Genomic DNA, 25,859 nt, shown 5'->3' with positions numbered 1-25,859 from the left:
CACGGAGCTTGAACCCGGACCTTCTTGCTGTGAGGCGACAGCGCTAACCACTACACCACCGTGCTGCCCATAATGTAATGTATGCAGGATAATTAAAGAAACAAAAGACACCAGGCATGAAAACACTACAGCAAAAGTGAGGAACACAGCGAGCATCAGCATGGAGAATAAAAACAAATGCAAGACAAACTAACAGAAGGTGGGGTTTAAATAAGAACAGTAATAAGTGAAAATGAACGCAGGTGTGTGTGTGGTTCATGCTGTCTATAAGTGTGGTGGTTCGAGAGGGGTCGGGCTTGAGCGAGTCAGTGGATACGACAGTCCCATTGTATGAGCAAAAATGTTATCAATAGTCTTTATTTGAACAAAACAAACATTCAGAAACAGGAAGAGACTCTCCACAGAGATGTGATACAACATGACTTGTGCCGCTTGGGCTTTTCACGACAATGGACTCACCGCCTCGTGAATTGTACTTCATATTTGATCTCACATGGTTGGCACGCTGTAGTGTTCCGTTAAATACAATCAGGTGAGAAAACATGATATCCGTTACTTTTCCGTTATGTAAGACTGAGTGGGAATGAAAATGTATCATTTCCATGTTGTTTCATAAATGAAAGGGGCGCGAGATAATTTTTCATGTTTGAGCCTAATTTAATTTATCCTGAGAGTTTGGACATAATGGTTTCCTGCACTGCGGCAGCACTTCACTTACCAAACACATCAAAATGTTTCTGGACGACAGAACCAGACAAAAACATTCCTTAATTTTCCATAACTGACCTTTAGAAACAGTTACATGTGGTGAAGGAATTCACACAAAGGGAAGTTTCTGTCACTGTTCCTCTTTAGTAAATTCCTGAGCAAGGCTTTACCCATAATTCATTTTCCACATCATGTTCACTGTGAATAAAAACAGATAGCTGTTTTCAGTTTTTGTTTAAAAATCACCAGGAAAGTCCCTGCAGCAACACAATTTTAATGATGTAACAGCTACCAATTGTCAGGGTCAGTCAGTAACAAAAAAGCATGTGAAATGCTTATCATAATCACCATCTTACATGACATTTATTAGGGGAAACTTCATCCAGGGTAATGCAGAGCAGCAGTAGGGAGTTAGGTGCTTTGCTCAAGGGCACTTCAGCCATTCCTGCCAGTCCAGGGAATCAAACCAGTTACCTTTCAGGTCCAAAGCTGCTTTTCTAACCATTAGGCCATGACTTCCTAAACAGAAAAAGCTTAAAGAGAGCTAAATTTATTCTGTGTGATACATCACAGGCACAAACACATCATCATGTCATGCAGCTTGAGCAATCATATCCCACATTCATGTATTGCAGGCAGACAGACAGGAAGGCAGTCAGACAGCCTATTGCAACCTGAGAGCTGATCATACAATGGTGCTTGAAAGTTTGTGAACCCTTTAGAATTGTCTATATTTCTGCATAAATATGACCTAAAACATCATCAGATTTTCACACAAGTCCTAAAAGTAGATAAAGAGAACCCAGTTAAACAAGTGAGACAAGAATATTATACTTGGTCATTTATTTATTGAGGAAAATGATCCAATATTACATATCTTTGAGTGGCAAAAGTATGTGAACCTCTAGGATTAGCAGTTAATCTGAAGGTGAAATTAGAGTCAGGTGTTTTCAATCAATGGGATGACAATCAGGTGTGAGTGGGCACCCTGTTTTATTTAAAGAACAGGGATCTATCAAAGTCTGATCTTCACAACACATGTTTGTGGAAGTGTGTCATGGCACAAACAAAGGAGATTTCTGAGGACCTCAGAAAAAGCGTTGTTGATGTTAATCAGGCTGGAAAAGGTCACAAAACCATCCCTAAAGAGTTCGGACTCCACCAATCCACAGTCAGACAGATTGTGTACAAATGGAAGAAATTCAAGACCACTGTTCCCCTCCCCAGGAGTGGTCGACCAACAAAAATCACTCCAAGAGCAAGGCGTGTAATAGTCAGCGAGGTCACAAAGGACCCCAGGGTAACTTCTAAGCAACTGAAAGCCTCTCTCACATTGGCTAATGTTAATGTTCATGAGTCCATCATCAGGAGAACACTGAACAACAATGGTGTGCATGGCAGGGTTGCAAGGAGAAAGCCACTGCTCTCCAAAAAGAACATTGCTGCTCTTATACAGTTTGCTAAAGGTCACGTGGACAAGCCAGAAGGCTATTGGAAAAATGTTTTGTGGACAGATGAGACCAAAATAGAACTTTTTGGTTTAAATGAGAAGCGTTATGTTTGGAGAAAGGAAAACACTGCATTCCAGCATAAGAACCTTATCCCATCTATGAAACATGGTGGTGGTAGTTCATGGTTTAGGCCCGTTTTGCTGTATCTGGGTCAGGATGGCTTGCCATCATTGATGGAACAATGAATTCTGAATTATACCAGCAAATTCTAAAGGAAAATGTCAGGACATTTGTCCATGAACTGAATCTCAAGAGAAGGTGGGTCATGCAGCAAGACAACGACTCCAAGCACACAAGTCGTTCTACCAAAGAATGGTTAAAGAAGAATAAAGTTAATGTTTTGGAATGGCCAAGTCAAAGTCCTGACCTTAATCCAATGGAAATGTTGTGGAAGGATCTGAAGCGAGCAGTTCATGCGAGGAAACCCACCAACATCCCAGAGTTGAAGCTGTTCTGTACGGAGGAACGGGCTAAAATTCCTCCAAGCCGGTGTGCAGGACTGATCAACAGTTACCGCAAACGTTTAGTTGCAGTTATTGCTGCACAAGGGGGTCACACCAGATACTGAAAGCAAAGGTTCACATACTTTTGCCACTCACAGATATGTAATATTGGATCATTTTCCTCAATAAATAAATGACCAAGTATAATATTTTTGTCTCATTTGTTTAACTGGGTTCTCTTTATCTACTTTTAGGACTTGTGTGAAAATCTGATGATGTTTTAGGTCATATTTATGCAGAAATATAGAAAATTCTAAAGGGTTCACAAACTTTCAAGCACCACTGTAGCTACAGGAAATAAAGTGCTCTTCTGACTGGAAGTTTTGGAGGTTCTTGGAAGCCTTTTCCAGATGGCAGGTGGTCAAAAAAAAAAAAAAAGAGAAGGCAGAAACAAAATTACATGACTTCCCAAAAAGAATAATGTCTGAGAATGTTTATTTATTCATTTACAGGAAGTGCTGTACCCTGGTCACAGAGTTAGTGGATCTGGAGTCTATCTCTGGAACAGCTGGGGGTGGGACTAGAACCTGGATGGGATGGAAGTCAATTCCAGGCCACCATTCACATGCTCATTCACACCTAGGTGTGTTTTAGCATAGCTAAGGCACCTACCTGCATATTTTTGGAGACAGGAGGAAAACAGAGAGAGGAGGAGAAAAAATGAAACCCATAGAGACAGTCAAGAGCTCAAGATTGAACTGATTCTGGAAGCCATGAGGCAGCAACGTAAACCATTGGCATAATCAATATAACTCACAAGCATACAGAAGATTCTATCACTCTTACCTAGAACACTTTTTTTTTCTGGAATCACCTGAACTGTGAAAATACATTGATGCCATTCTTTTGTTTTTGGCCATAAATCACCTCCTGGTTTACAGCAGCTCCATCAATCCCACAAGCATATCAACTAGTTTGCATTTCATTGTCTTTTCTCTGATGTGTGGCTGCTTTGTGGCCCTTCTCAACTTCTTAAATAGTGCTAAATTTATCCCATGTGATACGTGACTCACAACAACACAGGATTGCATCAGGCACTTTGGCCAGTCCCATCCCAAATCCACATGTACTTTCCTTCCCAGGAGAGATAAACAGGCAGGAATCCATACCACCTCTTCCAGCTTGAGGGACTTTCATATAGAGCAGACATAATGACTCATCAATAACAGACATTTCACATTCCCAGACAGTACTGAAGCCATTAAAATGGCGCTCACATCTCATAAAAAAATAATTAAGGCTTTTTGTTTGTCCAGACAGTCCTTAAAAGTATGTACAACCCTAAAATTGAGTGCTTCCCTATCTGAAAGGGCTTCAATAAGACCCTTTTTAGAAGGGTTTAGTGTCCTTCAGAACCTTTATTTCTCACAGAGTACCACAAGAGCTCTATTTAATCTGACAGGTTCCAGTTATTACAGAAACATAATGACCAGCAATTTGGGAAACACTCTGTTGTAGGGGTTTCCATACAGTGGTGCTTGAAAGTTTGTGAACCCTTTAGAATTGTCTATATTTCTGCATAAATATGACCTAAAACATCATCAGATTTTCACACAAGTCCTAAAAGTAGATAAAGAGAACCCAGTTAAACAAATGAGACAAAAATATTATACTTGGTTAATTATTTATTGAGGAAAATGATCCAATATTACATATCTGTGAGTGGCAAAAGTATGTGAACCTCTAGGATTAGCAGTTAATTTGAAGGTGAAATTAGAGTCAGGTGTTTTCAATCAATGGGATGACAATCAGGTGTGAGTGGGCGCCCTGTTTTATTTAAAGAACAGGGATCTATCAAAGTCTGAGCTTCACAACACATGTTTGTGGAAGTGTATCATGGCACAAACAAAGGAGATTTCTGAGGACCTCAGAAAAAGCGTTGTTGATGTTAATCAGGCTGGAAAAGGTCACAAAACCATCCCTAAAGAGTTCGGACTCCACCCATCCACAGTCAGACAGATTGTGTACAAATGGAAGAAATTCAAGACCACTGTTACCCTCCCCAGGAGTGGTCGACCAACAAAGATCACTCCAAGAGCAAGGCATGTAATAGTCAGTGAGGTCATAAAGGACCCCAGGGTAACTTCTAAACAACTGAAGGCCTCTCTCACATTGGCTAATGTTAATGTTCATGAGTCCACCATCAGGAGAACACTGAACAACAATGGTGTGCATGGCAGGGTTGCAAGGAGAAAGCCACTGCTCTCCAAAAAGAACATTGCTGCTCTTATACAGTTTGCTAAAGATCACGTGGACAAGCCAGAAGGCTACTGGAAAAATGTTTTGTGGACAGATGAGACCAAAATAGAACTTTTTGGTTTAAATGAGAAGCGTTATGTTTGGAGAAAGGAAAACACTGCATTCCAGCATAAGAACCTTATCCCATCTATGAAACATGGTGGTGGTAGTTCATGGTTTAGGCCCGTTTTGCTGCATCTGGGCCAGGACGGCTTGCCATCATTGATGGAACAATGAATTCTGAATTATACCAGCAAATTCTAAAGGAAAATGTCAGGACATCTGTCCATGAACTGAATCTCAAGAGAAGGTGGGTCATGCAGCAAGACAACGACCCTAAGCACACAAGTTGTTCTACCAAAGAATAGTTAAAGAAGAATAAAGTGAATGTTTTGGAATGGCCAAGTCAAAGTCCTGACCTTAATCCAATGGAAATGTTGTGGAAGGACCTGAAGCGAGCAGTTCATGCGAGGAAACCCACCAACATCCCAGAGTTGAAGCTGTTCTGTACGGAGGAACGGGCTAAAATTCCTCCAAGCCGGTGTGCAGGACTGATCAACAGTTACCGCAAACGTTTAGTTGCAGTTATTGCTGCACAAGGGGGTCACACCAGATACTGAAAGCAAAGGTTCACATACTTTTGTCACTCACAGATATGTAATATTGGATCATTTTCCTCAATAAATAAATGACCAAGTATAATATTTTTGTCTCATTTGTTTAACTGGGTTCTCTTTATCTACTTTTAGGACTTGTGTGAAAATCTGATGATGTTTTAGGTCATATTTATGCAGAAATATAGAAAATTCTAAAGGGTTCACAAACTTTCAAGCACCACTGTAGAACCTTTGCAGGTTCCTGCAGAGGGATACGTTTTAGCCTTATGACCTTCTCCCCTAAGAGATGGATCGTGAGAGTTGAATGGGTTAAACGTCTCATCTCATCTCATCTCATTATCTCTAGCCGCTTTATCCTGTTCTACAGGGTCGCAGGCGAGCTGGATCCTATCCCAGCTGACTACGGGCGAAAGGCGGGGTTCACCCTGGACAAGTCGCCAGGTCATCACAGGGCTGACACATAGACACAGACAACACATTCACACCTACGCTCAATTTAGAGTCACCAGTTAACCTAACCTGCATGTCTTTGGACTGTGGGGGAAACCGGAGCACCCGGAGGAAACCCACGCGGACACGGGGAGAACATGCAAACTCCGCACAGAAAGGCCCTCGCCGGCCACGGGGCTCGAACCCGGACCTTCTTGCTGTGAGGCGACAGCGCTAACCACTACACCACCGTGCCGCCCTGGGTTAAACGTATTATTTAATTAACACTTGTTATTTCTACAATGTAGAACCATGAAGGGTTCTTCATGTAAAACCTCTGTGTAGAACCCGACGAAAATGTCTTTCCAAGTAAAAACATTTTGTATGCTAAGGACCCTGAAATATACACTGAATCTTGGAAGACAACTTTTTTTTTTCTAAAACTGTACCAAATATCAAGATAGCTACATTTTTTTATGACAGGTTCTAGATATTAAAAATAATGTGCACTAATTTGGAGTTTGTACTACAGATTTAATTAATTTGTGCTAGCAGCTGTAGCGTAAATTGTTACTCTCAGTCAGGACCTTTCTACTTTCTTCTTTTTCTTCTCACATTTTTAGGATGCTGTTTCTCCCTCAGTTTTCAACCAATCATCACCAAATTTCACATGAAGAATACCTCTGGGCTGAATTACGTTGCCGTGACTTTTAGTGCTGATCTGGATCACTGATCCAGAATGAGCCATGAAAAACGGGATTTTTTTCAATCACTTGTAACTCTGTCAATTTTCATTATTTTTTCAATCGGATGTTTTTTAATTTTGTTCAGGGTGGCAGGGCACAACTTTTCCTCACCATGCATCATTCTCTATCTCTTACCATTCCAGATCTATAGGGTACTGTGACCAGACATCACAGTTTGTAACAGCTAGTGCAAATTACTGTGACTTTAGTCACAGGTTCTATCTAATTAATACATAGTCTACTCAGAGGCGTTTAAGGGTTCATTGCAAACTTTTAAGGTTTCATAGCAATTAAAACAGAGTTCTTCTTGGAACCAGACCAGAAAACACTTTGATGTATATACCCTGTTTGGATCATATAACCTACCCTGAGACAGACAACTGAAAAGTAACCATTTACCAAGGAACGTTAAGAAAAAAAAGGGCAGTGTCACCTTTGCTAAAGTGATTCTTTGCTAAGAATATATGGACAAGCTGGGTAAATCTGCAGTATAAATGTTAGATTATTACTCATTATTAATTCATCCGGCCGACAGGTGATGAGTTTATCCCATCATGTGTTGTCTGTTGTCCATCGTCATCCACATATCACGAAAATCGCTTCTTCTCTCTCAATCCTTCACCGATTTTTATTCTTTTTGGCAGGAAGGTAGGTCTGCCTAAGGTGCATATAAGTTCAACCCAAATTTGCATAATTGCAATTAATAATGAAGATATGGATAATTAATCAATCGCTAACGAGCAGTTTCCACACAAATCGCTTCTTCTCCCTCAGTTCTTCACTGATTTTGATTCTTTCTGGCATGAAGGTAGGGGTACCTAGGGTGCATATAACTTCTACCCAGATTTGCTTCATTACAATTATTAATGAAGTTATGGACTAATTAAGCCTTAATGAGCAGTTCAACAAAAAATGCTTCTTCTTGGTCAATTCCTCGCCATTTAGGTTAACGTCGGGCGGCCTTGGGCTGAGGTGCCCTTGAGCGAGGTACCGAACCCCTGACTGCTCCCCGGGCGCTGTAGTGTGGCTGCCCACTGCTCTGAGTGTGTGTGTGTGTGTTCACTGCTTCAGATGGGTTAAATGCAGAGGATGAATTTCACTGTGCTTGAAGTGTGCATGTGACAAATAAAGGTTTCTTCTTCTTCTTTCTGGTAAATAGGTCGGTATTCCTAGGGTGGATATCACGTCTATATATAGCTTGTATATAGTGTATATAACTTGCAACATTTATTGTGCAAGGTGTCCCACTTTAGATCATTCCTTCTGGACTAGACGGGGCCGAAGTGAGCTACACTGTCATTGACAGTCTCATTTTATTTCAAATAGCTAGACCTTGACTGTTGTATAGCATTGTTTGAACAACACTGTTGTATAACTTTTGGTAATTCGTTCTTTGTCAGGAAGGAGAAATGAAAGGACTCAGAGGAATTTGGGAGCAGTGCTGTTTGGCATTTGATGTCAAATTCCTGAGCAAATACAGCTGAAGCCTAAAAACAGTCAAGCTGAGGACGCTACTTTTTTTTTACAGTGGGGAAAAAACAAGTATTCAACACGTCAACCATATTTTCCATTAAAAATGTTGACTGCAGCTGTTGATGTGAAATGTAGACCAGATGTTGGTATTAAAGCAATTAAACTCCAGAGAAAAATAAATCATAATATTCAGTTTTAATCCATGTGCAATGAAGTGAATGGCAGGAAAAAGTATTGAAGATGCTAACTGAATACTTGGTGGAGAAGTGTTCGTTTGCAATGATGGCTTCGAGATGCTTCCTGTATGAAGAAACTAATCTCTTAGTGTTCAGGTGGGATTTTGGCTCGTTCTTCTACACCAAGTCTTTAAATGATCTTCTGTATCATGATCTTCAGTTCATTCTACAAATGTTCTCCTGGGTTTCAGTGTGCTGATTGACTGGGCCATGCAAACACCATTAGTTTCTTCTGATGAAACCAACTGAAAGTCTCCTTTGCAGTATATTTTGGATCGTTGTCCTGCTGGAAAATCCACACACATCTCACCCTCGTCATTCTAGTGCATGGAAGCAGATTTTTCTCAACAATTTTCCAGGACATGACTCCATTCATGTTCCCTTTGATAATTTGGGACCATGAGAAAAGAACCAGTCCCATACCATGATGTTTCCACCTCTGAACTTTACTGTAGGTCTGATATTTTGGGGTCAAATGCAGAGCTTTGAAAAGTTAGATTCTTTTTTGTCTCGTCTGAGCACTCTACATTCTCCCAGTAATCTACAGGCTTCTCCAAATGTTCTGCAGCAAACTTTAAACAAGCTTCATCCTGCCTTTTCTTCAGTAAGTGATGGAGAACGGAGGCCATGGCTGTGGAGTGCACTGCATGTTGTACCCACTGCTTCCAGCTCTTTCTAGAGCTCTTTTTGTGAGCTCTTCAGCTCTTGGGCTGCTCTTCCGATGAACGTTCTGACTGCCCAGTGGGAAATCTCATGAGGAACTCCTGTGCATGGCTGGTTGATGGTTGAGCGATACTCCTTCCACTTGTAGATTAACGGTCATGATGGTGCTTTTAGGAACATTTAGGAGTTGAGAAATTCATCGGTGTCCAGTGTCATTGCCGTGCTGCTCCACAGTCTTGTTCTGAAGGTCTTGGGAGAGCTCTTTGCTTAACCTACCAACATCCACTAACCCACTGACTCTAATTAGCACAGGTAGAAGAACTAATTAGTACAATCATCTGGGTTAATTCCTGTGTTCAATACTTTTTCCTGTCATTCCACTTTATTGCACATCTGTTTGACAAAAAAAAACAGTAGATGACTTATTAGTTGTTCCACTGTGTAGATTTATATTTTGAGAAATAGACCCAACTATGTTCATTAGAAAAAAATCTTGAGCAGGTCTTGAAAAAAATAATTAAAGAAAATAACCACAAGAGCTGAGAGGATTGGTGATAATTCTTGCAGGAACAGGTGCGCACACCTCGAGCTGAAATTCACTTCAATCTTGTAATTTCATATATTCATGTGGCACCTTTTATTTCTCTGTGGTTTGTAATATTAAAAGCAAATTCACTCTCTTTCTTAGATTCCTTACAGAAAAGACATTGCTATATTTTTTAGTTGTGGAATTTCCAAAAAAAATATCTTTTTCCAAAAAATATCAGAAGCATATTAACATAAAGAAACATCTATTTTTTCTGCTTCTCAACTGAGAGCAAACCTGGTAAAAAATAAATAAATAAATAAATAAATAAATAAAATTGTGTTTTCTTTCACAAATCACACACCCAGTTCTTCCCCATGACATCTTTTGGTTCATAATTTGGATGAGATGAATAATTCTTCCATCTGAAAATATTGTAACAGCAAAGCCTTTTTTTTTTGCCTATACACTGAAGACAACTGGGTTTGACATTTAAAGAAGAATATACACTGGCTGGGCCAAAAAGAGTCTCCATATGGATTTCTTTTAACTCTAACTGATGCAGTGAGTCGCTTCTCATTTCCTACATGAACATGTCAAATATGTATCCCGTGCTCATGGAAAAGATGTTACTATGTTTCAGAAGGTTAAATTATTGTCCTGCATCAAGCAAAGAAGCATCTAAGGAGATCTGAGCTGAAATGACTGGAATTGGGTGAAGAACTGACCAATGCATTATTAACACCTTGAAGGACAGAGACGAACCGTCAACATCACAGGAGAAATGTGGTCAGAAAAAATCCTGACTGATCATAATCAGAGATCACTTAAACACTTGAAGTTGAATCATAAAGAAAAGAAAATTGACTCATGATTTACAACCCCAATTCCAAAAAAGTTGGGACAAAGTCCAAATTGTAAATAAAAACGGAATGCAATGATGTGGAAGTTTCAAAATTCCATATTTTATTCAGAATAGAACACAGATGACATATCAAATGTTTAAACTGAGAAAATGTATCATTTAAAGAGAAAAATTAGGTGATTTTAAATTTCATGACAACAACACATCTCAAAAAAGTTGGGACAAGGCCATGTTTCCCACTGTGAGACATCCCCTTTTCTCTTTACAACAGTCTGTAAACGTCTGGGGACTGAGGAGACAAGTTGCTCAAGTTTAGGTATAGGAATGTTAACCCATTCTTGTCTAATGTAGGATTCTAGTTGCTCAACTGTCTTAGGTCTTTTTTGTCGTATCTTCCGTTTTATGATGCGCCAAATGTTTTCTATGGGTGAAAGATCTGGACTGCAGGCTGGCCAGTTCAGTACCCGGACCCTTCTTCTATGCAGCCATGATGCTGTAATTGATGCAGTATGTGGTTTGGCATTGTCATGTTGGAAAATGCAAGGTCTTCCCTGAAAGAGACGTCGTCTGGATGGGAGCATATGCTGCTCTAGAACCTGGATATACCTTTCAGCATTGATGGTGTCTTTCCAGATGTGTAAGCTGCCCATGCCACACGCACTAATGCAACCCCATACCATCAGAGATGCAGGCTTCTGAACTGAGCGCTGATAACAACTCGGGTCGTCCTTCTCCTCTTTAGTCCGAATGACACGGCGTCCCTGATTTCCATAAAGAACTTCAAATTTTGATTCGTCTGACCACAGAACAGTTTTCCACTTTGCCACAGTCCATTTTAAATGAGCCTTGGCCCAGAGAAGACGTCTGCACTTCTGGATCATGTTTAGATACGGCTTCTTCTTTGAACTATAGAGTTTTAGCTGGCGATGGCGGATGGCACGGTGAATTGTGTTCACAGATAATGTTCTCTGGAAATATTCCTGAGCCCATTTTGTGATTTCCAATACAGAAGCATGCCTGTATGTGATGCAGTGCCGTCTAAGGGCCCGAAGATCATGGGCACCCAGTATGGTTTTCTGGCCTTGACCCTTACGCACAGAGATTCTTCCAGATTCTCTGAATCTTTTGATGATATTATGCACTGTAGATGATGATATGTTCAAACTCTTTGCAATTTTACACTGTCGAACTCCTTTCTGATATTGCTCCACTATTTGTCGGCGCAGAATTAGGGGGATTGGTGATCCTCTTCCCATCTTTACTTCTGAGAGCCGCTGCCACTCCAAGATGCTCTTTTTATACCCAGTCATGTTAATGACCTATTGCCAATTGACCTAATGAGTTGCAGTTTGGTCCTCCAGCTGTTCCTTTTTTGTACCTTTAACTTTTCCAGCCTCTTATTGCCCCTGTCCCAACTTTTTTGAGATGTGTTGCTGGCATGAAATTTCAAATGAGCCAATATTTGGCATGAAATTTCAAAATGTCTCACTTTCGACATTTGATATGTTGTCTATGTTCTATTGTGAATACAATATCAGTTTTTGAGATTTGTAAATTATTGCATTCCGTTTTTATTTACAATTTGTACTTTGTCCCAACTTTTTTGGAATCGAGGTTGTATGTTTAATCGTGAAATTCAGATCATTTCCACACACAGTGTGATGAGAACTCACAGGATTGGGACTAAACAGCTGTGCGTCTGTAAGGAAAACCACTCGTTAGTGAGACTAAACAAGAGAAAAGGCTTCAGTTTGTTAGGGAGCATAAAGACTGGACTCTGGCGTGATGGCGAAAGGTCATGTGGTATGAGTCCAGCCTGACCCTATTCCTGAGTGATGGGTGTGTCAGGGTAAGAAGGGAAGCTCATGAAGCTCCTCCCCGTCATGCATAGTGTCCACTGTCCAAGCCTCTGGAGGCAGTGTGATGATCTGGGGTTGGTTCAGTTGGTCAGGTCGAGGCTCAGCAATGTTATAGGGCAATAAAATGAAGTCAGCTGATGCCCTGAATGTACTGAATGACCAGGTTCACATCAGTGGGGTTTTTCTTCCCTGATAGCACGGGGATAAAATTTGGGCTCATGAGGAATCATTTTCACAGATGAAATCATTTTCATGTGACAACACACAGTGGTCCAATGAAATATTAGAGTGTGTGACTTTTATTTGACCAGTGCATGATGACAGATCAGAATTTCAGCTTTCATTTCCTGATATTTACTTTAGATGTTTTAACAAGAGTGGCACAGTGATGCAATGGTTATTGCTGAGGAAGATGGTTTGAACCTCATGGCTGACTGAGGCCTTCCTGTGCAGAGTTTGAATGTTGTTTTTGTGCCTGTGTGGGTTTCTGCCAGGTGCTTTGGTTTTCCTCACACAATCCAAAGAGGTGAATGTGAATGGAGAACCCTGCCTCTTGCCCAAAGTCAGCTGGGATTGGCTCCAGCTTCTCCTGAGACCCTGACTGTTGTTAATCAGTATAGATAATGAACGGATGTGTGAAACAACTTGGAACATGGCACCTTTTGTTTGAACCCACCCATTTTTCAAGCTTCAAAAATATCAGACCATGTGATCAGCAGGTGTTTCTTGTTGCCCTGTTGTTCCCTGTTAGGTTTATTGATCTGCATACAGCTAGACACTGATCCAAATCACGCCTGGTGTTTCTCAATGTCAAGGATGCATCATATAAATGCTGCATTTCAAGGATGCCATCAAGGGCGGCTGGTGCATAAGGGCGATTGGGCGACGCACTGCCAAAACGAAAAAAAAAGGTTTTTTTCTTTTTTTAAAACAAACTTTCACCAGCGCTGCTCGAGGCCGTTTTAATCTGTCTCTGGGTATCATTGTTCAATCAGGGTGGTCTTGCTTCTAGAGTACCGCCCCTTTTGGGGAGATTTCAGTCACGCTGAAAATCGCCCAAGAGTTCACTGATAGAGTCCCATGTTAATATATTTTTTTTCTCCTGACTGACACTTCAATGCAATCTCTATGGGTTCCGGGTGGGCGTGCCCTAACGTGCTTACGTCACTGCGAAGTGCCGCAAAGTTGCGTTCGATCCGCTCAGTTTCTGAGATGGATGCGGAAAGCAATTCAGTACGGTCCTTAAAAGAAGTTCCATTTAGTCAGCGATCAAATCGAGCTAAATTGGCAACAAAACAAGCTGGACCCCCCTCGACCAAATCTAAACATAAAACAAATTTCGACAAGGGGGGGAATCATATACTCGAGGTTTTACTTCAACATGGTCCCAGCGCAAATCCTGGCGAGCTGGCTGCGAGGACGCCGCAGCGGTTTTCTGCTACCCCTACTTACTTTCCCACCCTGGAGGGGCTCCACGGACAACACTGCTTGGACGGTCACTGGAGTTTCGGACATGCATCATTTGTCAGAGAAAATTAAAAAAAAAACATGAGTCATCAAAGATTCACATGGGCAGCTGCCTGAAATTTTCGGCTTTTGGGAGAGTGAACATCGCTACACAGCTGGATGAGGGCTACAGGCTAGCAGTTCGCCGCCACAACGATGAGGTGAGCAAGAACAGGCACATATTAAACCGGCTCATCCAATGCGTGAAATTTTGTGGAGTGTTCGAGTTAGCTGTACGAGGCAAAGACGAAACTGAGGGCTCCAGTCACCGTGGTGCTTTTCTGGGTTTGATTGACTTCGTGACTCGCACACACACACACACAGTCACAGAATCCGTTCACTTTTGATGTTTTCAATGTGCATTTTTATATTTGCCACACTTTGCTCTGAGAGTTAGCACTTTGGTAATATCCTTGGTAAATACCAGTAATTGCAAGATCTAAAGATCCACTCATCTATTTATTCAACTGCTATTGTTATGTTAGCCAACTATTTACAATGTTTTGTTACAGTAAGTGCACTTTCCTGTTTGTCCTTCAGTTGCACAGTCTGTAAAATTCTTGCTGGTCATGGAGTTTGAAGCACAAAATCTATTTATAGAACATTCTGTAGAACAGTTGACTTGCTACCCAGGTCAATTTACTTCAGTCCTGTGGACATTTATGGTCCGTGTAGACATAACGGGGGAAAATTGCCCCCCCTGAAAAAAAATTCAGGAGCCGCCACTGGATGCCATGGCATCAATTCCTGCTGAAGGAATGTTCTGAGGTACAGGTCTGTGAAAAAAGTATTTGCCCCCTTCCTGATTTGTTCTATTTTTTTTTTTTTATATTTCTCACTCTTAAATGTTTCATGTCATCAAAGTGATTTTAATATTAGACAAAGATAGCCCAAGTAAACACAAAATGCAGTTTTCAAATGATGATTTCATTTATTGATGCAAAAAAGTTACCCAACCCTACCTGGCCTTATGTGAAAAAGTAATTAGCCCCTCAACCAATCAAACAATTAACCAAATATAATTGATAATTGGGTTCAATTTCACGAGCCACATGCAGGCATGATTACTGCCAGACCTGTTCAATCTAAATACCATATAAATAGAACCAGGTTGGGGCTGGCAATGTGAAGTAGGCTAATACTGTAGATCTTAAAAAGATGCCACGAAGTAAAGAATTACAAGAACAGATGTGCAACAAAATAATTGAAATCTATCAGTCTGGAAAGGGTTACAAAGGTATTGATAAGGTTCTGGAACTCCAGCGAACCACAGTGAGAGCCATTATCTACAAATGGAAAAAAACTTGGAACAGTGGTGAAGCTTCCCAGGAGTGGGGCGGCCTTCCAAAATTCAACCAAGGGTAGGGTTGCCACCTGTGTCTGACAAAAATCCTGGACATTTCGACCATCCAATCGACCTTTTTGCTTGTAAGCAACGGCGCCCTTCGCACATCTAACCCAAGACAAAAATCGCCCTTCTATGCTGAAATTGTATTGCTCTAATTAGTAAAAATGACGCTTTTGCTAGTTATTTGTTTAGTTAATTGCTTTACATAATATAGCAGGTCTTCATTATTTTGGTTTATTTCCAACAGTTTTTGGTTGTGGACACCTGGGGGCAGTAGTGGGCACAGGTAAAAGGGGAATCCTCATCATTGCTGAGGAGTGTGCTCCCATCACCCAATCAAGCATCCAGCCAGAGCAGGTCATGATATATTTTACCATATTAACATGCCATTGTGTGTTATGCCTGATGTAAAGACTCTCGTCTCTGCGAGCCTACCACACAGATTTAATACTTGTCATTTTTAGGGCATACCTAACAACGTGTTTTCTTTCTCTCTCTCTTCCCCCCCCCGAGTTACATGTTGATCCTGGGATTGAGATGCTGGCCTCTTCTGCCCCTCGGACCTGCTTGATCCATCCTGGTGCCCTGTGTCTGGTCGGAGTTTTATCGCACCGCTCCTGTGAAGGACGGCCCCATGAGGACAGTTGAGGGTTATACCTGTTAAAACTGTTAATATTATAGTCATGCTGTCTGTTGTTGCCCAAATGAGGATGGGTTCCCTTTTGAGTCTGGTTCCTCTCGAGGTTTCTTCCTCATGTCGTCTGAGGGAGTTTTTCCTTGCCACCGTCGCCACAGGCTTGCTCATTGGGGATAGATTAGGGATAAAATTAGCTCATGTTTTAAGTCGTTCAAATTCTGTAAAGCTGCTTTGCGACAATGTTTATTGTTAAAAGCGCTGTACAAATAAACTTGATTTGATTTGAAACTTGATTTGAATACATACTGTAATTAAATTCTGTTTGTTTGCTTATGTGGAATAAAAATAAATAATCTAATTTTTCATTGTATCTAAGTGTAGAGGCTCGTTCTTAGTGAGACCTTGAGAAAAGTGCTATAGCTTACGCTGACGAAGTCTCTGACCCAAAGTAACTGTTTCCACTCTCAGTGTCCGTGTGCCTTGCAATAAATCCACTTGAAACGTCTTGAAAGTTGAACTTTAATCCTCGTTTAACTATTACAAAGGTTCTAAGATACAGAGAATCGGTGAGTCAATATCAGAGAGTCAGAGGGTCAGGTAAGAAAAACTGTTCGCTTCCACGGCTTCTCGAGATCTACCCTGAGAAGCGCGAGACCGTTCTTATATAGCTGAATGAATTCTAATTCTAATTCTTGAGAAGTGTGAGACAGTTCTAATTCTTGTTCTAATTCTTCACATATGAATTCTTAAGAAGCGTGAGGCAGTTCTAATTCTTAACATATGAATTCTGATTCTTTTAACCTTGCCACATATTATTCATCATCTTAATCATGAAATAAACTACTTATATGAAATTACACACTCAAATGAAATTATATATACCATGTAACATAAATTGTAATTCACATCTATATGAATTCTACTTTGGCCGTTACACTAAGAACACCTGAATGTAACAATGTAAGGTGTAGTGTCAAACAGCTTACCTGATTGCTTAGAGTGTGGTGTGTGCTTTGCTTGTGCTTGCCTGTGCCTCTGCTGCTCTTGGCTAAACAAATACATAGGAGGACATGTAACTGATATAACTGGGCACATACAGGAGTATGTACTACACTATTTCATTTAATTCACCAAAACCTTACCTAATCTTCCATTTATATTTGGTGTTTTTCTTTGCTGCTGCTATGAGTCCTGGCTGATTTTCAATGAATGTCTTGAACTCAGTACAGGACAACTGAAAGTTTAGCCTGACTTGAAGCTCAGTCTTCACCATTGCAACAGAGAGTCTGTTTCTTTTATCAGTCCAAGCATCCTCCATTGCCCCTTTTCCACCAAAGCAGTTCCAGGGCTGGTTCGGGGCCAGTGCTTAGTTTGGAACCGGGTTTTCTGTTTCCACTGACAAAGAACTGGCTCTGGGGCCAGAAAAACCGGTTCCAGGCTAGCACCAACTCTCTGCTGGTCCAGAGGAAAGAACCGCTTACGTCAGCGGGGGGCGGAGTTGTTAAGACCAACAACAATAAAAAAGACCGCGAAAGATCGCCATTTTTAGGCGATGAGAGAAGCAGCAGCTCTACAAACGCGAAGTCATCCATTATTATTATTGTTGTTGTTGTTGCTGCTGCTTCTTCCGTGTTGTTTTTGCTTTGATATTCGCGCCAAGGTTTATGCAAACGTAGTGCCGTAACTGACGTATACAGCGACGTAATGACGTGGCTCCGCTTAGCACGGCGAGCTTGGAAAAGCAAACTGGTTCTCAGCTGGCTCGCAAGTTGAAATACACATTTTGCCCATTATGTACAAAAAACAGGGACATTCAGTGTCCCGGATTTTTTTTTTTTCCAGGACAGACCATGAAAATCCGGGACAATCAGGAAAAACCGGGACAGGTGACAACACTAACCAAGGGTGCTTCAATGACTGATCCAGGAGGTCACAAAGGAACCCTGACGAACATCTAAAGAACTGCAGGCCTCACTTGCCTCAGTTAAGGTCAGTGTTCATGATTCTACAATAAGAAAGGCACTGGGCAAAAATGGCATCCATGGGAGAGTTGCAAGGTCCAAACCAACCACTGCTGACCAAAAACAACACAAATGCTCATCTCACATTTGCCAAAAAGCATCTTGATGACTCCCAAGACGTTTGGAATAAAATTCTGTGGACTGATGAGTCAAAAATAGAACTTTCTGGAAGACACAGGTCCCAGTACATCTGGCGTAAGGCTAACACAGCATTCCAAAATAAGAACATCATACCAACAGTGAAACATGGTGGTGGTAGTGTGATGGTCTGGGGCTGCTTTTCTGCTTCAGGACCTGGATGACTTGCTATAATTGATGGAACCATGAGTTCTGCTCTCTACCAGAAAATCCTGATGGAGAATGTCCGCCCATCAGTTCGCAACCTAAAGCTCAAGCGCTGCTGGGTGCTGCAGCAGGACAATGATCTGAAGCACACAAGCAAGTCCACCTCTGAATGGCTCAAAAGAAATAAAATGAAGGTTTTGGACTGGCCTAGTCAAAGTCCTGAGTTGAATCCAATTGAGATGCTGTGGCAAAACCTTAAACGGGCAGTTCATGCTTGAAAACCCTCCAGTGTGACTGAATTGAAACAATTCTGCAAAGAAGAGTGGGCAAAAATTCCTCCACAGTGATGAAAGACTCATTGCAAGTTATTGCAAATGTTTAATTGCAGTTGTTGCCGCCAAGGGTGGCCCAGCGAGTTATTAGGTTTCAGAGAGCAATTACTTTTTCACATGGGTGATACAGGTTTTGCATCCCTTTACTTTTAATAAATGGAGTGATCATTTAAAAGCTGCATTTTGTGTTTACTTACATTGTCTTTATCTTATATTAGACTTAGTTGGATGACCTAAAACATTTAAATGTGACAAGCAAAAATGGAAGAAATCAGCAAGGGGGCAAATACTTTTTCACAGCAGTGTATAGGATCCTTTGAATTCTACCAAGAGCTGTGTCTGTGGATCATTTTCAATGACGCACACTAACAAGAGAACACACAAGTCTAAACTGTGGTGTAATATTTATAGGAAAACCTCAGTGTGGGGCACGTTTTTACTGTGAGGGAGCACACTTTCGGAATGCAGGGAATAAACAGAGGATATTACTAAAGTCGCAAAACATGGGTTGACATTAAAACAGCCTGCAGTTTAGCACCTGGGACACAATCCAATCCAAGAACGACTGGTCTTGCGAATACAATTTAACTTTTCTTGTTTGCTTGCTTTTTAAAGCATTCACATATCTCCAAAAGTATTTCCATCTCAGTCCTGCAGATGGCAGTGATGTACTACAGTATGACTACAAGCTGCCAAGAACTCAACAGAAGAAGACACACACCTGCACAGTTGTTCGCCTGTTCCAGTTCTGTGTTCTTTGAATGATTGGAAGGAGTCTTGCCTGGTCTCTGAAGGATCCAACCTGGAAACTGGAAGTTTCATCTTCTGAAGAGGAGACTCGAGGAAGAAACCCTCAAAACAAACAACAATGGAAAGAAGCTGTGCTGCTCCAAGCTGTGAAAAGTATCACAGAAGAAGAATGCAAGAGTTTGGTGATGTCAGTCGCCAGCTTGATGCAGTTATTGCCGGGAAAGGGATTTGCAGCCAAATATTAAGCGTTATTGACATAACATTTCTTTTTTTATTTAAAGAAAAATATCTATTCCTTTATGTTTGCATGGCCTGCCACCAACGGTGCCATGTTGTAAGGTCTCATCTCATTATCTCTAGCCACTTTATCCTTCTACAGGGTCGCAGGCGAGCTGGATCCTATCCCAGCTGACTACGGGCGAAAGGCGGGGTACACCCTGGACAAGTCGCCAGGTCATCACAGGGCTGACACATAGACACAGACAACCATTCACACTCACATTCACACCTACGCTCAATTTAGAGTCACCAGTTAACCTAACCTGCATGTCTTTGGACTGTGGGGGAAACCGGAGCACCTGGAGGAAACCCACGCGGACACGGGGAGAACATGCAAACTCCGCACAGAAAGGCCTTCGCCGGCCACGGGGCTCGAACCCGGACCTTCTTGCTGTGAGGCGACAGCGCTAACCACTACACCACCGTGCCGCCCCATGTTGTAAGGTGTTTAACCCATTTAGATGAAAATATCAGAACATGAAATATGAACTCATGATCACTCGTCTCACAGTCATCTTTTGATCTCAAACCCAAATATCTTCAGTGTTTAGCTGCTTCAATACTTTCGGAGGAGACTGTGATCTGGATTTGATCTTCTGATCTTCTGTTTGTTTCTATTTATATACACTATATGGCTCAAAGTATGTGGACACCTGACCAACCCACCCATGTGCTTGTTGAACATCCCATTTCAGATCTACTCCCTCTTTGCTCTTCTGATAATCTCCACTCTTCTGGAACACTTTCATTATCACACTTGAATAGGTTTGGGAAGCTTAGTTCCACTGAAGGAAAACTGTAATGCTAAAACAGACAAAGACATCCAAGAAACTCATGCGACTCCAGCTTTGTAGGAACAATTTGGCGAAGAACCGCGTACAGGATGGGTGTGATGGTCGGGTACTAGTGCATCTCTGCCACCTAGTGCTTCAAATCTGGAAGCACATGTGATGCTGAATTTCAATTCCACACCATCAGGGCTGCAGCTGGAGCGATTGCATTCCCTTATGTAACACTAGTGAAATGGAAATTCTACCATGGCTATGTTTATGTAACTTTCCTTCAGTCACTGATTATCACTCCAGGAAAATCCCAGTTTTCCATTCAGTGGTGTATAAAAACCACAGTCACGTCTCATTTGCAAGGATAAGTGTGACATGAAGTAGGGTTTAGTGGCTGTACACAGGCATGTTTACATTTAATTTGGCATATTTGCTATTAATCATATTTTTCAGAGGCCTGCATGTTGAGTGGGTTCATACAGATTTGCCCTGCGGTGTTCAGACCTGGAGAAAGCAACGGAAAATTTAACCAGCATGAGCAATGTTCATAAGCACTGCTGAATTCTGGATTCCTATTTGTCAGAAAGTGTGGGTTAATATAATATACTATAACAGATCAGGGTTCTCCAGAAAATCTGAAGTCTCATCTCATCTCATTATCTCTAGCCGCTTTATCCTGTTCTACAGGGTCGCAGGCAAGCTGGAGCCTATCCCAGCTGACTACGGGCGAAAGGCGGGGTTCACCCTGGACAAGTCGCCAGGTCATCACAGGGCTGAAAATCTGAAGTAGCTGGCTAAAAACGGTAGTTAGTGGCTAATGCTAATGCGCTAATGCTAGGGAGGTGTGGGGGCATGCCCCCACAGAAAATTTAGAAATTGACATGCCTTTTGGTGGCTTCTGGTGCATTCTCAGCTAATAAATTACTGTCCATTTCCCTGTAAAATACTTGGAAAATATGGATGAAATTTTCCTCCAGATGTGTACGCACGCGCTTGGCTTTCTCAGTTGACCTCTGTAGTACGCTGCCTGGCTCTGGAACATAACTACATACTCTATAGTGTGGGCACATGGTCTGGCTCAGCCAATCAGAGCACGAGAATCGATCAACAAATATGCCGTCACTTCTGGTCATGTTAGATCCAAATCGAAGACAATTTCGTGGTGGAATAATTGGATTTGCAGCAAATTATGGGCAGCGGATAAGTTGCTTGAACATTGAAAGGCGCATTTTAATTTTTTTCTGGGATCATGTAGCTGGCGGGGTGGCACGGTGGTGTAGTGGTTAGCGCTGTCGCCTCACAGCAAGAAGGTCCTGGGTTCGAGCCCCGTGGCCGGCGAGGGCCTTTCTGTGTGGAGTTTGCATGTTCTCCCCGTGTCCGCGTGGGTTTCCTCCGGGTGCTCCGGTTTCCCCCACAGTCCAAAGACATGCAGGTTAGGTTAACTGGTGACTCTAAATTGAGCGTAGGTGTGAATGTGAGTGTGAATGGTTGTCTGTGTCTATGTGTCAGCCCTGTGATGACCTGGCGACTTGTCCAGGGTGTACCCCGCCTTTCGCCCGTAGTCAGCTGGGATAGGCTCCAGCTTGCCTGCGACCCTGTAGAAGGATAAAGCGGCTAGAGATAATGAGATGAGATGTAGCTGGCGCAGACTGTCTGTGTAGGTGGAGAAAACCACTGGTCGCTGGCACTCCTGGACATTTCTGACAGATGCTCAGAGTAACATGCTTGTTCTAATACATTATCATTTCTATAGTAACAGCTCAATCATAGGGACAGAAGCCATGGCCTAATGGTTAGAGAAGCAGCTTTGGGACCAAAAGGTTGCTGGTTCAATTTGCTGGACCAGCAGGAATGGCTGAAGTGCCCTTGAGCAAGGCACCGAACCCCCAACTGCTCCCTAGGTTGCTCTGGGTATGTTGTACATCGCTCTGGCTAAGAGCTTCTGCTAAATGTAATGGACATGTCTGGTGTTTGCTCTGTGTTAAAAAAATGTGTAATTGTTGAAGGAGACATTTATGGAAGGAGGCTCCAGGGTCACCTTAACTTGTACTTTGGTTAGGTCTGTAGCCACTCAGGAGACCCGCTCTGCCTGCTCACTATTTCGTTGGTGTGCCAGAGAACAGGACAAGAGGCAGTACCACTCACGTCTATCTTTAGTGCAGCATATCCTCATGTCCTAGTCCCAGGGATCCCCCAGGAACATCTCCATGTCATGCAATGAGTACCGCAGATTTATTTGAGGGTGGCTGACGCTACGAGTGCCATGGGAGGGTGTCCAGTTAAGCTGTAACTTTAGGTTTTCCATCTTCAGGACAGAAGGATCTACCATGGTGATATTTCCTTTTCCTTTCAGCTACCCTGGCTTCCTGTTTTCAGTTTGTGACACAGCCTGATACGCGTCATTCCTTTGGTTTTGTTCAACCTGTTTATTTTGTATGAAAGGTTGCGTTTTATTTATCTCACCACAGGTTGTACAGAAATTTGCTCCTGATTTTCGTCTTGTATTAAAAAAAATATATATCAACCCACCAGTTTGTTTTATTTATTTATTTTTTAATAAAAACACATTTCTTGTCTATCTCTTTAACACAATCTCATCCTTCTGTCACCCTCTCAGAGAGGAAGAGCAAAAAGGGAGGAAAGACAGAAGAAGATAGAAGAAGGGGGAAGAGAGAGAGAGAGAGAGAGAGAGAGACAGAGGGAGAGATTAATGAAAGATATAGAACATCATTCAGGTCTTCTACACATCCTTTTACGTGATTTTGTTTCCTTTTGTTTGTAACATTTGTAGATATTACAAGAAGCAGTTTCTCAAACTTTCATTCTCTTACTGCTATTTACACCAGATACAGGACAACGGACTGCTCATGCCTCCTTGTCGAGTCTAGAAAAAGGGGCAGAGTCGTGAGCTTTGCTTGTCTCTAAACCCAAGAAGCTGATTGGTTGAGGCCCCAGGGGCATGTCTGAGGTCCATGGTACCGAGAAGTCCAAACAGGTTGCAGCAAAATGAACCAAGCAGACCACATTCTGGATCCCTGGTTGAGGTCATGGCCTTACTGACATAAATAATGTTTGACCCCTGACCTCCGGGGAAGGCCTTTCAGTGTGAACACTGAGAAATGAAGAAATAAGTCTGTGTGTGTGTGTGTGTGTGTGTGCTCCCTTTAAAAAGGTTTTTTGGCAATGTCAAAAGTTTTTGTTCTGTTGTCTCTGGAGAAGGCGTCACATTCTTCTGAAAGGAGTTTAAGGACAGGAAACAAACAAACAATACATCAAATACGAACCAAGATACAAATCCAACACTCCACCCTGAGAGAGAGAGAGAGAGAGAGAGAGGGGGGGGGGATACAGGAAGGCCAAGCAAGAAAACGAGACAGAAATATGGGAAGCGACAGACAGATGGATATATCTGATGGACAAATATACAGTAGAGAGAGAGAGAGAGAGAGAGAGAGAGAGTTGATGAATGGCAGTGAAGATGTGCAGGGTGGGTGTGGAGGTGACCAGGAGACAGAAACCCAGAGAAGGAAGCCATCATAACCTTCTTCTTGGTTGTTTCCTTTGTCTACTCATCACATCATCATCATCATCATCATCATCACATCATCATCACCACCAGGTTCATAGTAAATGTGCTTTTCCAGGGTGTTTATCACATACCACAAATCAACCCCTGCCTTGTTCCACAATTGTGCCTTTGGAAATAATCAGTTATGGTTTGTTTTATCCATGGCATGGATTAGTGACGAAACATAACTCTGCCAGTACTTGGCTGTTCTACTGTACCAGCAAAAAAAGGTTCTTTAGATTCTTGTTCCAGTTTGATTCCCACCAGCTTCTGGAATGGAAAAAGCTTCTGTGTCATCTAGTTAACTAACCAACTCATTGGACAAAGCAGTTTAAGTCAATTTGTTTGTTGATTCATTTTTTTGAGTGGTAGTAAATCTGATTTCAAGTCAGGACCACCCACTGTATGGTATACCAGTCAATCACAAACCAGTACTCACATCTAGTGGAAATTGGCAGATGCCAATCCTCAAACAACCTTGTATGTGATGAAAGGCAGAAGGACGCTGGAGGACACCCATGTGGACAAAACAGAAAACCCCACAACAAAGACCCAAAGCTTGTGATTGAACCTTGCAATCTACAGATTTGGACCTCTATGCCACCGACCAAGCCCTGGTCTCAAAACCAATACAGAGCCAATCGCCAAACAGTGGGGATAGCCACACCCCCAAGTGCCGTTAGTTTCTGTTGATGCCAGCCATGAGGAGTACCATTAACCACACTACTGGAACTACTGAAACCTTTGGTACTGGACTCATGGCCAATGACATTATCTGAGGAATAGTTTGAAAAATTGTAGTGGCTGTCTTTATATGTTTTCGAGGATGTGTATCAGCACATGGGTGGGAAATGGCAACAAAGTTGAAAATGCCCAGTTAAGAACTTTAGCAGTTTGGCTCTGGCTCACTCACCAAGGATATTCTTACAAAACAGGTTCGAAACTACTAACTAGAGAGCTGTAGTACTGTACTACAGAAATGGATGATGATGATGATGATGATGATATCACTCCTCTTCCTTCCTCCCCTAGAGCTCCATGTCCTGGTCACCAGCGCCCTAGTCACAGACTTGTCACTAGCTGCATCTGTCCATCACCTTCTCCATGGGAGGAGTCTAGCCCCAGCCGACCTTCCTCATTGGTACGGCGTGATGGGGGCTGATAGAAGGCAGAGACATGGGCGTGTCTCCCTGTGCTGAAGTATAACTCATCAGGGGGCAGGGCTGAACGAGGCTCAGTTCCCAAACCCTCAGGGCTACTGTCAGGATAGGAAGAGTCTCTGTCTCGTGCATACAAGGAGGAGGAGTCCGGGCCAACACCACCCACACTGTCTGTAATTTCAGCCGAAAAGCTTTCCGAATCCTCCTCACTCTGATAGAACACTGACTGTGTGTGCTCCAAGAGGCGGGGCTTCTCTGGCACATGGGGTTTATCAGGAACACGTGGTTTCTCAGGAAGGCGGGGCTTCTCCAAAGCCTTATAAAGTGGTTCTTCCTCATCCTGTGGAGGTGGTGGCGGTGGGCGGGGAAGAGGACGTTGGGGTGGCTCCCTGTGACCCATCCCTGTGTTTACATACTCCCGTGACTCCGCCTCTGTATCCTTGTTGTTGCTGTAGCGATCAACAGCAGGACGCAAATTGCTCTGCACCAGCTCAGAGATGATCATCTTCTCCAATGCTGCTGCATCTGACAGGTTCCTCCTCATACCTCCTGGAGGCTCAGCTCCTCGGGGAGTCAAAAGGGCAGGGCTGACGTCTCCCACAGCAACGCTGCCAAGGAGGTCAGAACTTCCACCGTGCACCGAGTAGCTGTTATTGTAGTTTCCATTCAGACGAACAGGCTCCAAACCACATGACTCACGACTGCGGGAGAGAGTGCCCTCTACAGGACAGAATGAAAACAGCAATCGATCAGTTGACACATCATTAATCAGCAATGATATGCTTTATCAGTACAGCTGAGTGCAAAATGCGAGTGC

The 25,859-nt window shown here is 42.4% G+C and overlaps 1 protein-coding gene across 8 annotated transcripts in view; it reads right to left on the bottom strand.

Annotated features, from left to right (window-relative positions):
- Positions 1–22,846: 22,846 nt before the first annotated feature.
- Positions 22,847–25,859, bottom strand: part of LOC132866485 (adhesion G protein-coupled receptor L1-like) — a 109,933-nt gene continuing 106,920 nt past the window's right edge. For all 8 annotated transcript variants that reach the window (XM_060899288.1, XM_060899289.1, XM_060899290.1 and 5 more), the window contains one exon: positions 22,847–25,762. In XM_060899288.1, the coding sequence (XP_060755271.1) occupies positions 24,945–25,762 (818 nt within the window). In that variant the 3' untranslated portion in view covers positions 22,847–24,944. The remainder of the gene's footprint in view (positions 25,763–25,859) is intronic.

Source organism: Neoarius graeffei, chromosome 18 (assembly GCF_027579695.1).
Source record: "Neoarius graeffei isolate fNeoGra1 chromosome 18, fNeoGra1.pri, whole genome shotgun sequence".
Taxonomy (NCBI): domain Eukaryota; kingdom Metazoa; phylum Chordata; class Actinopteri; order Siluriformes; family Ariidae; genus Neoarius; species Neoarius graeffei.
Note: the sequence above shows the minus strand (reverse complement) of the source record. Positions and strands in the feature narration are given on the sequence as shown.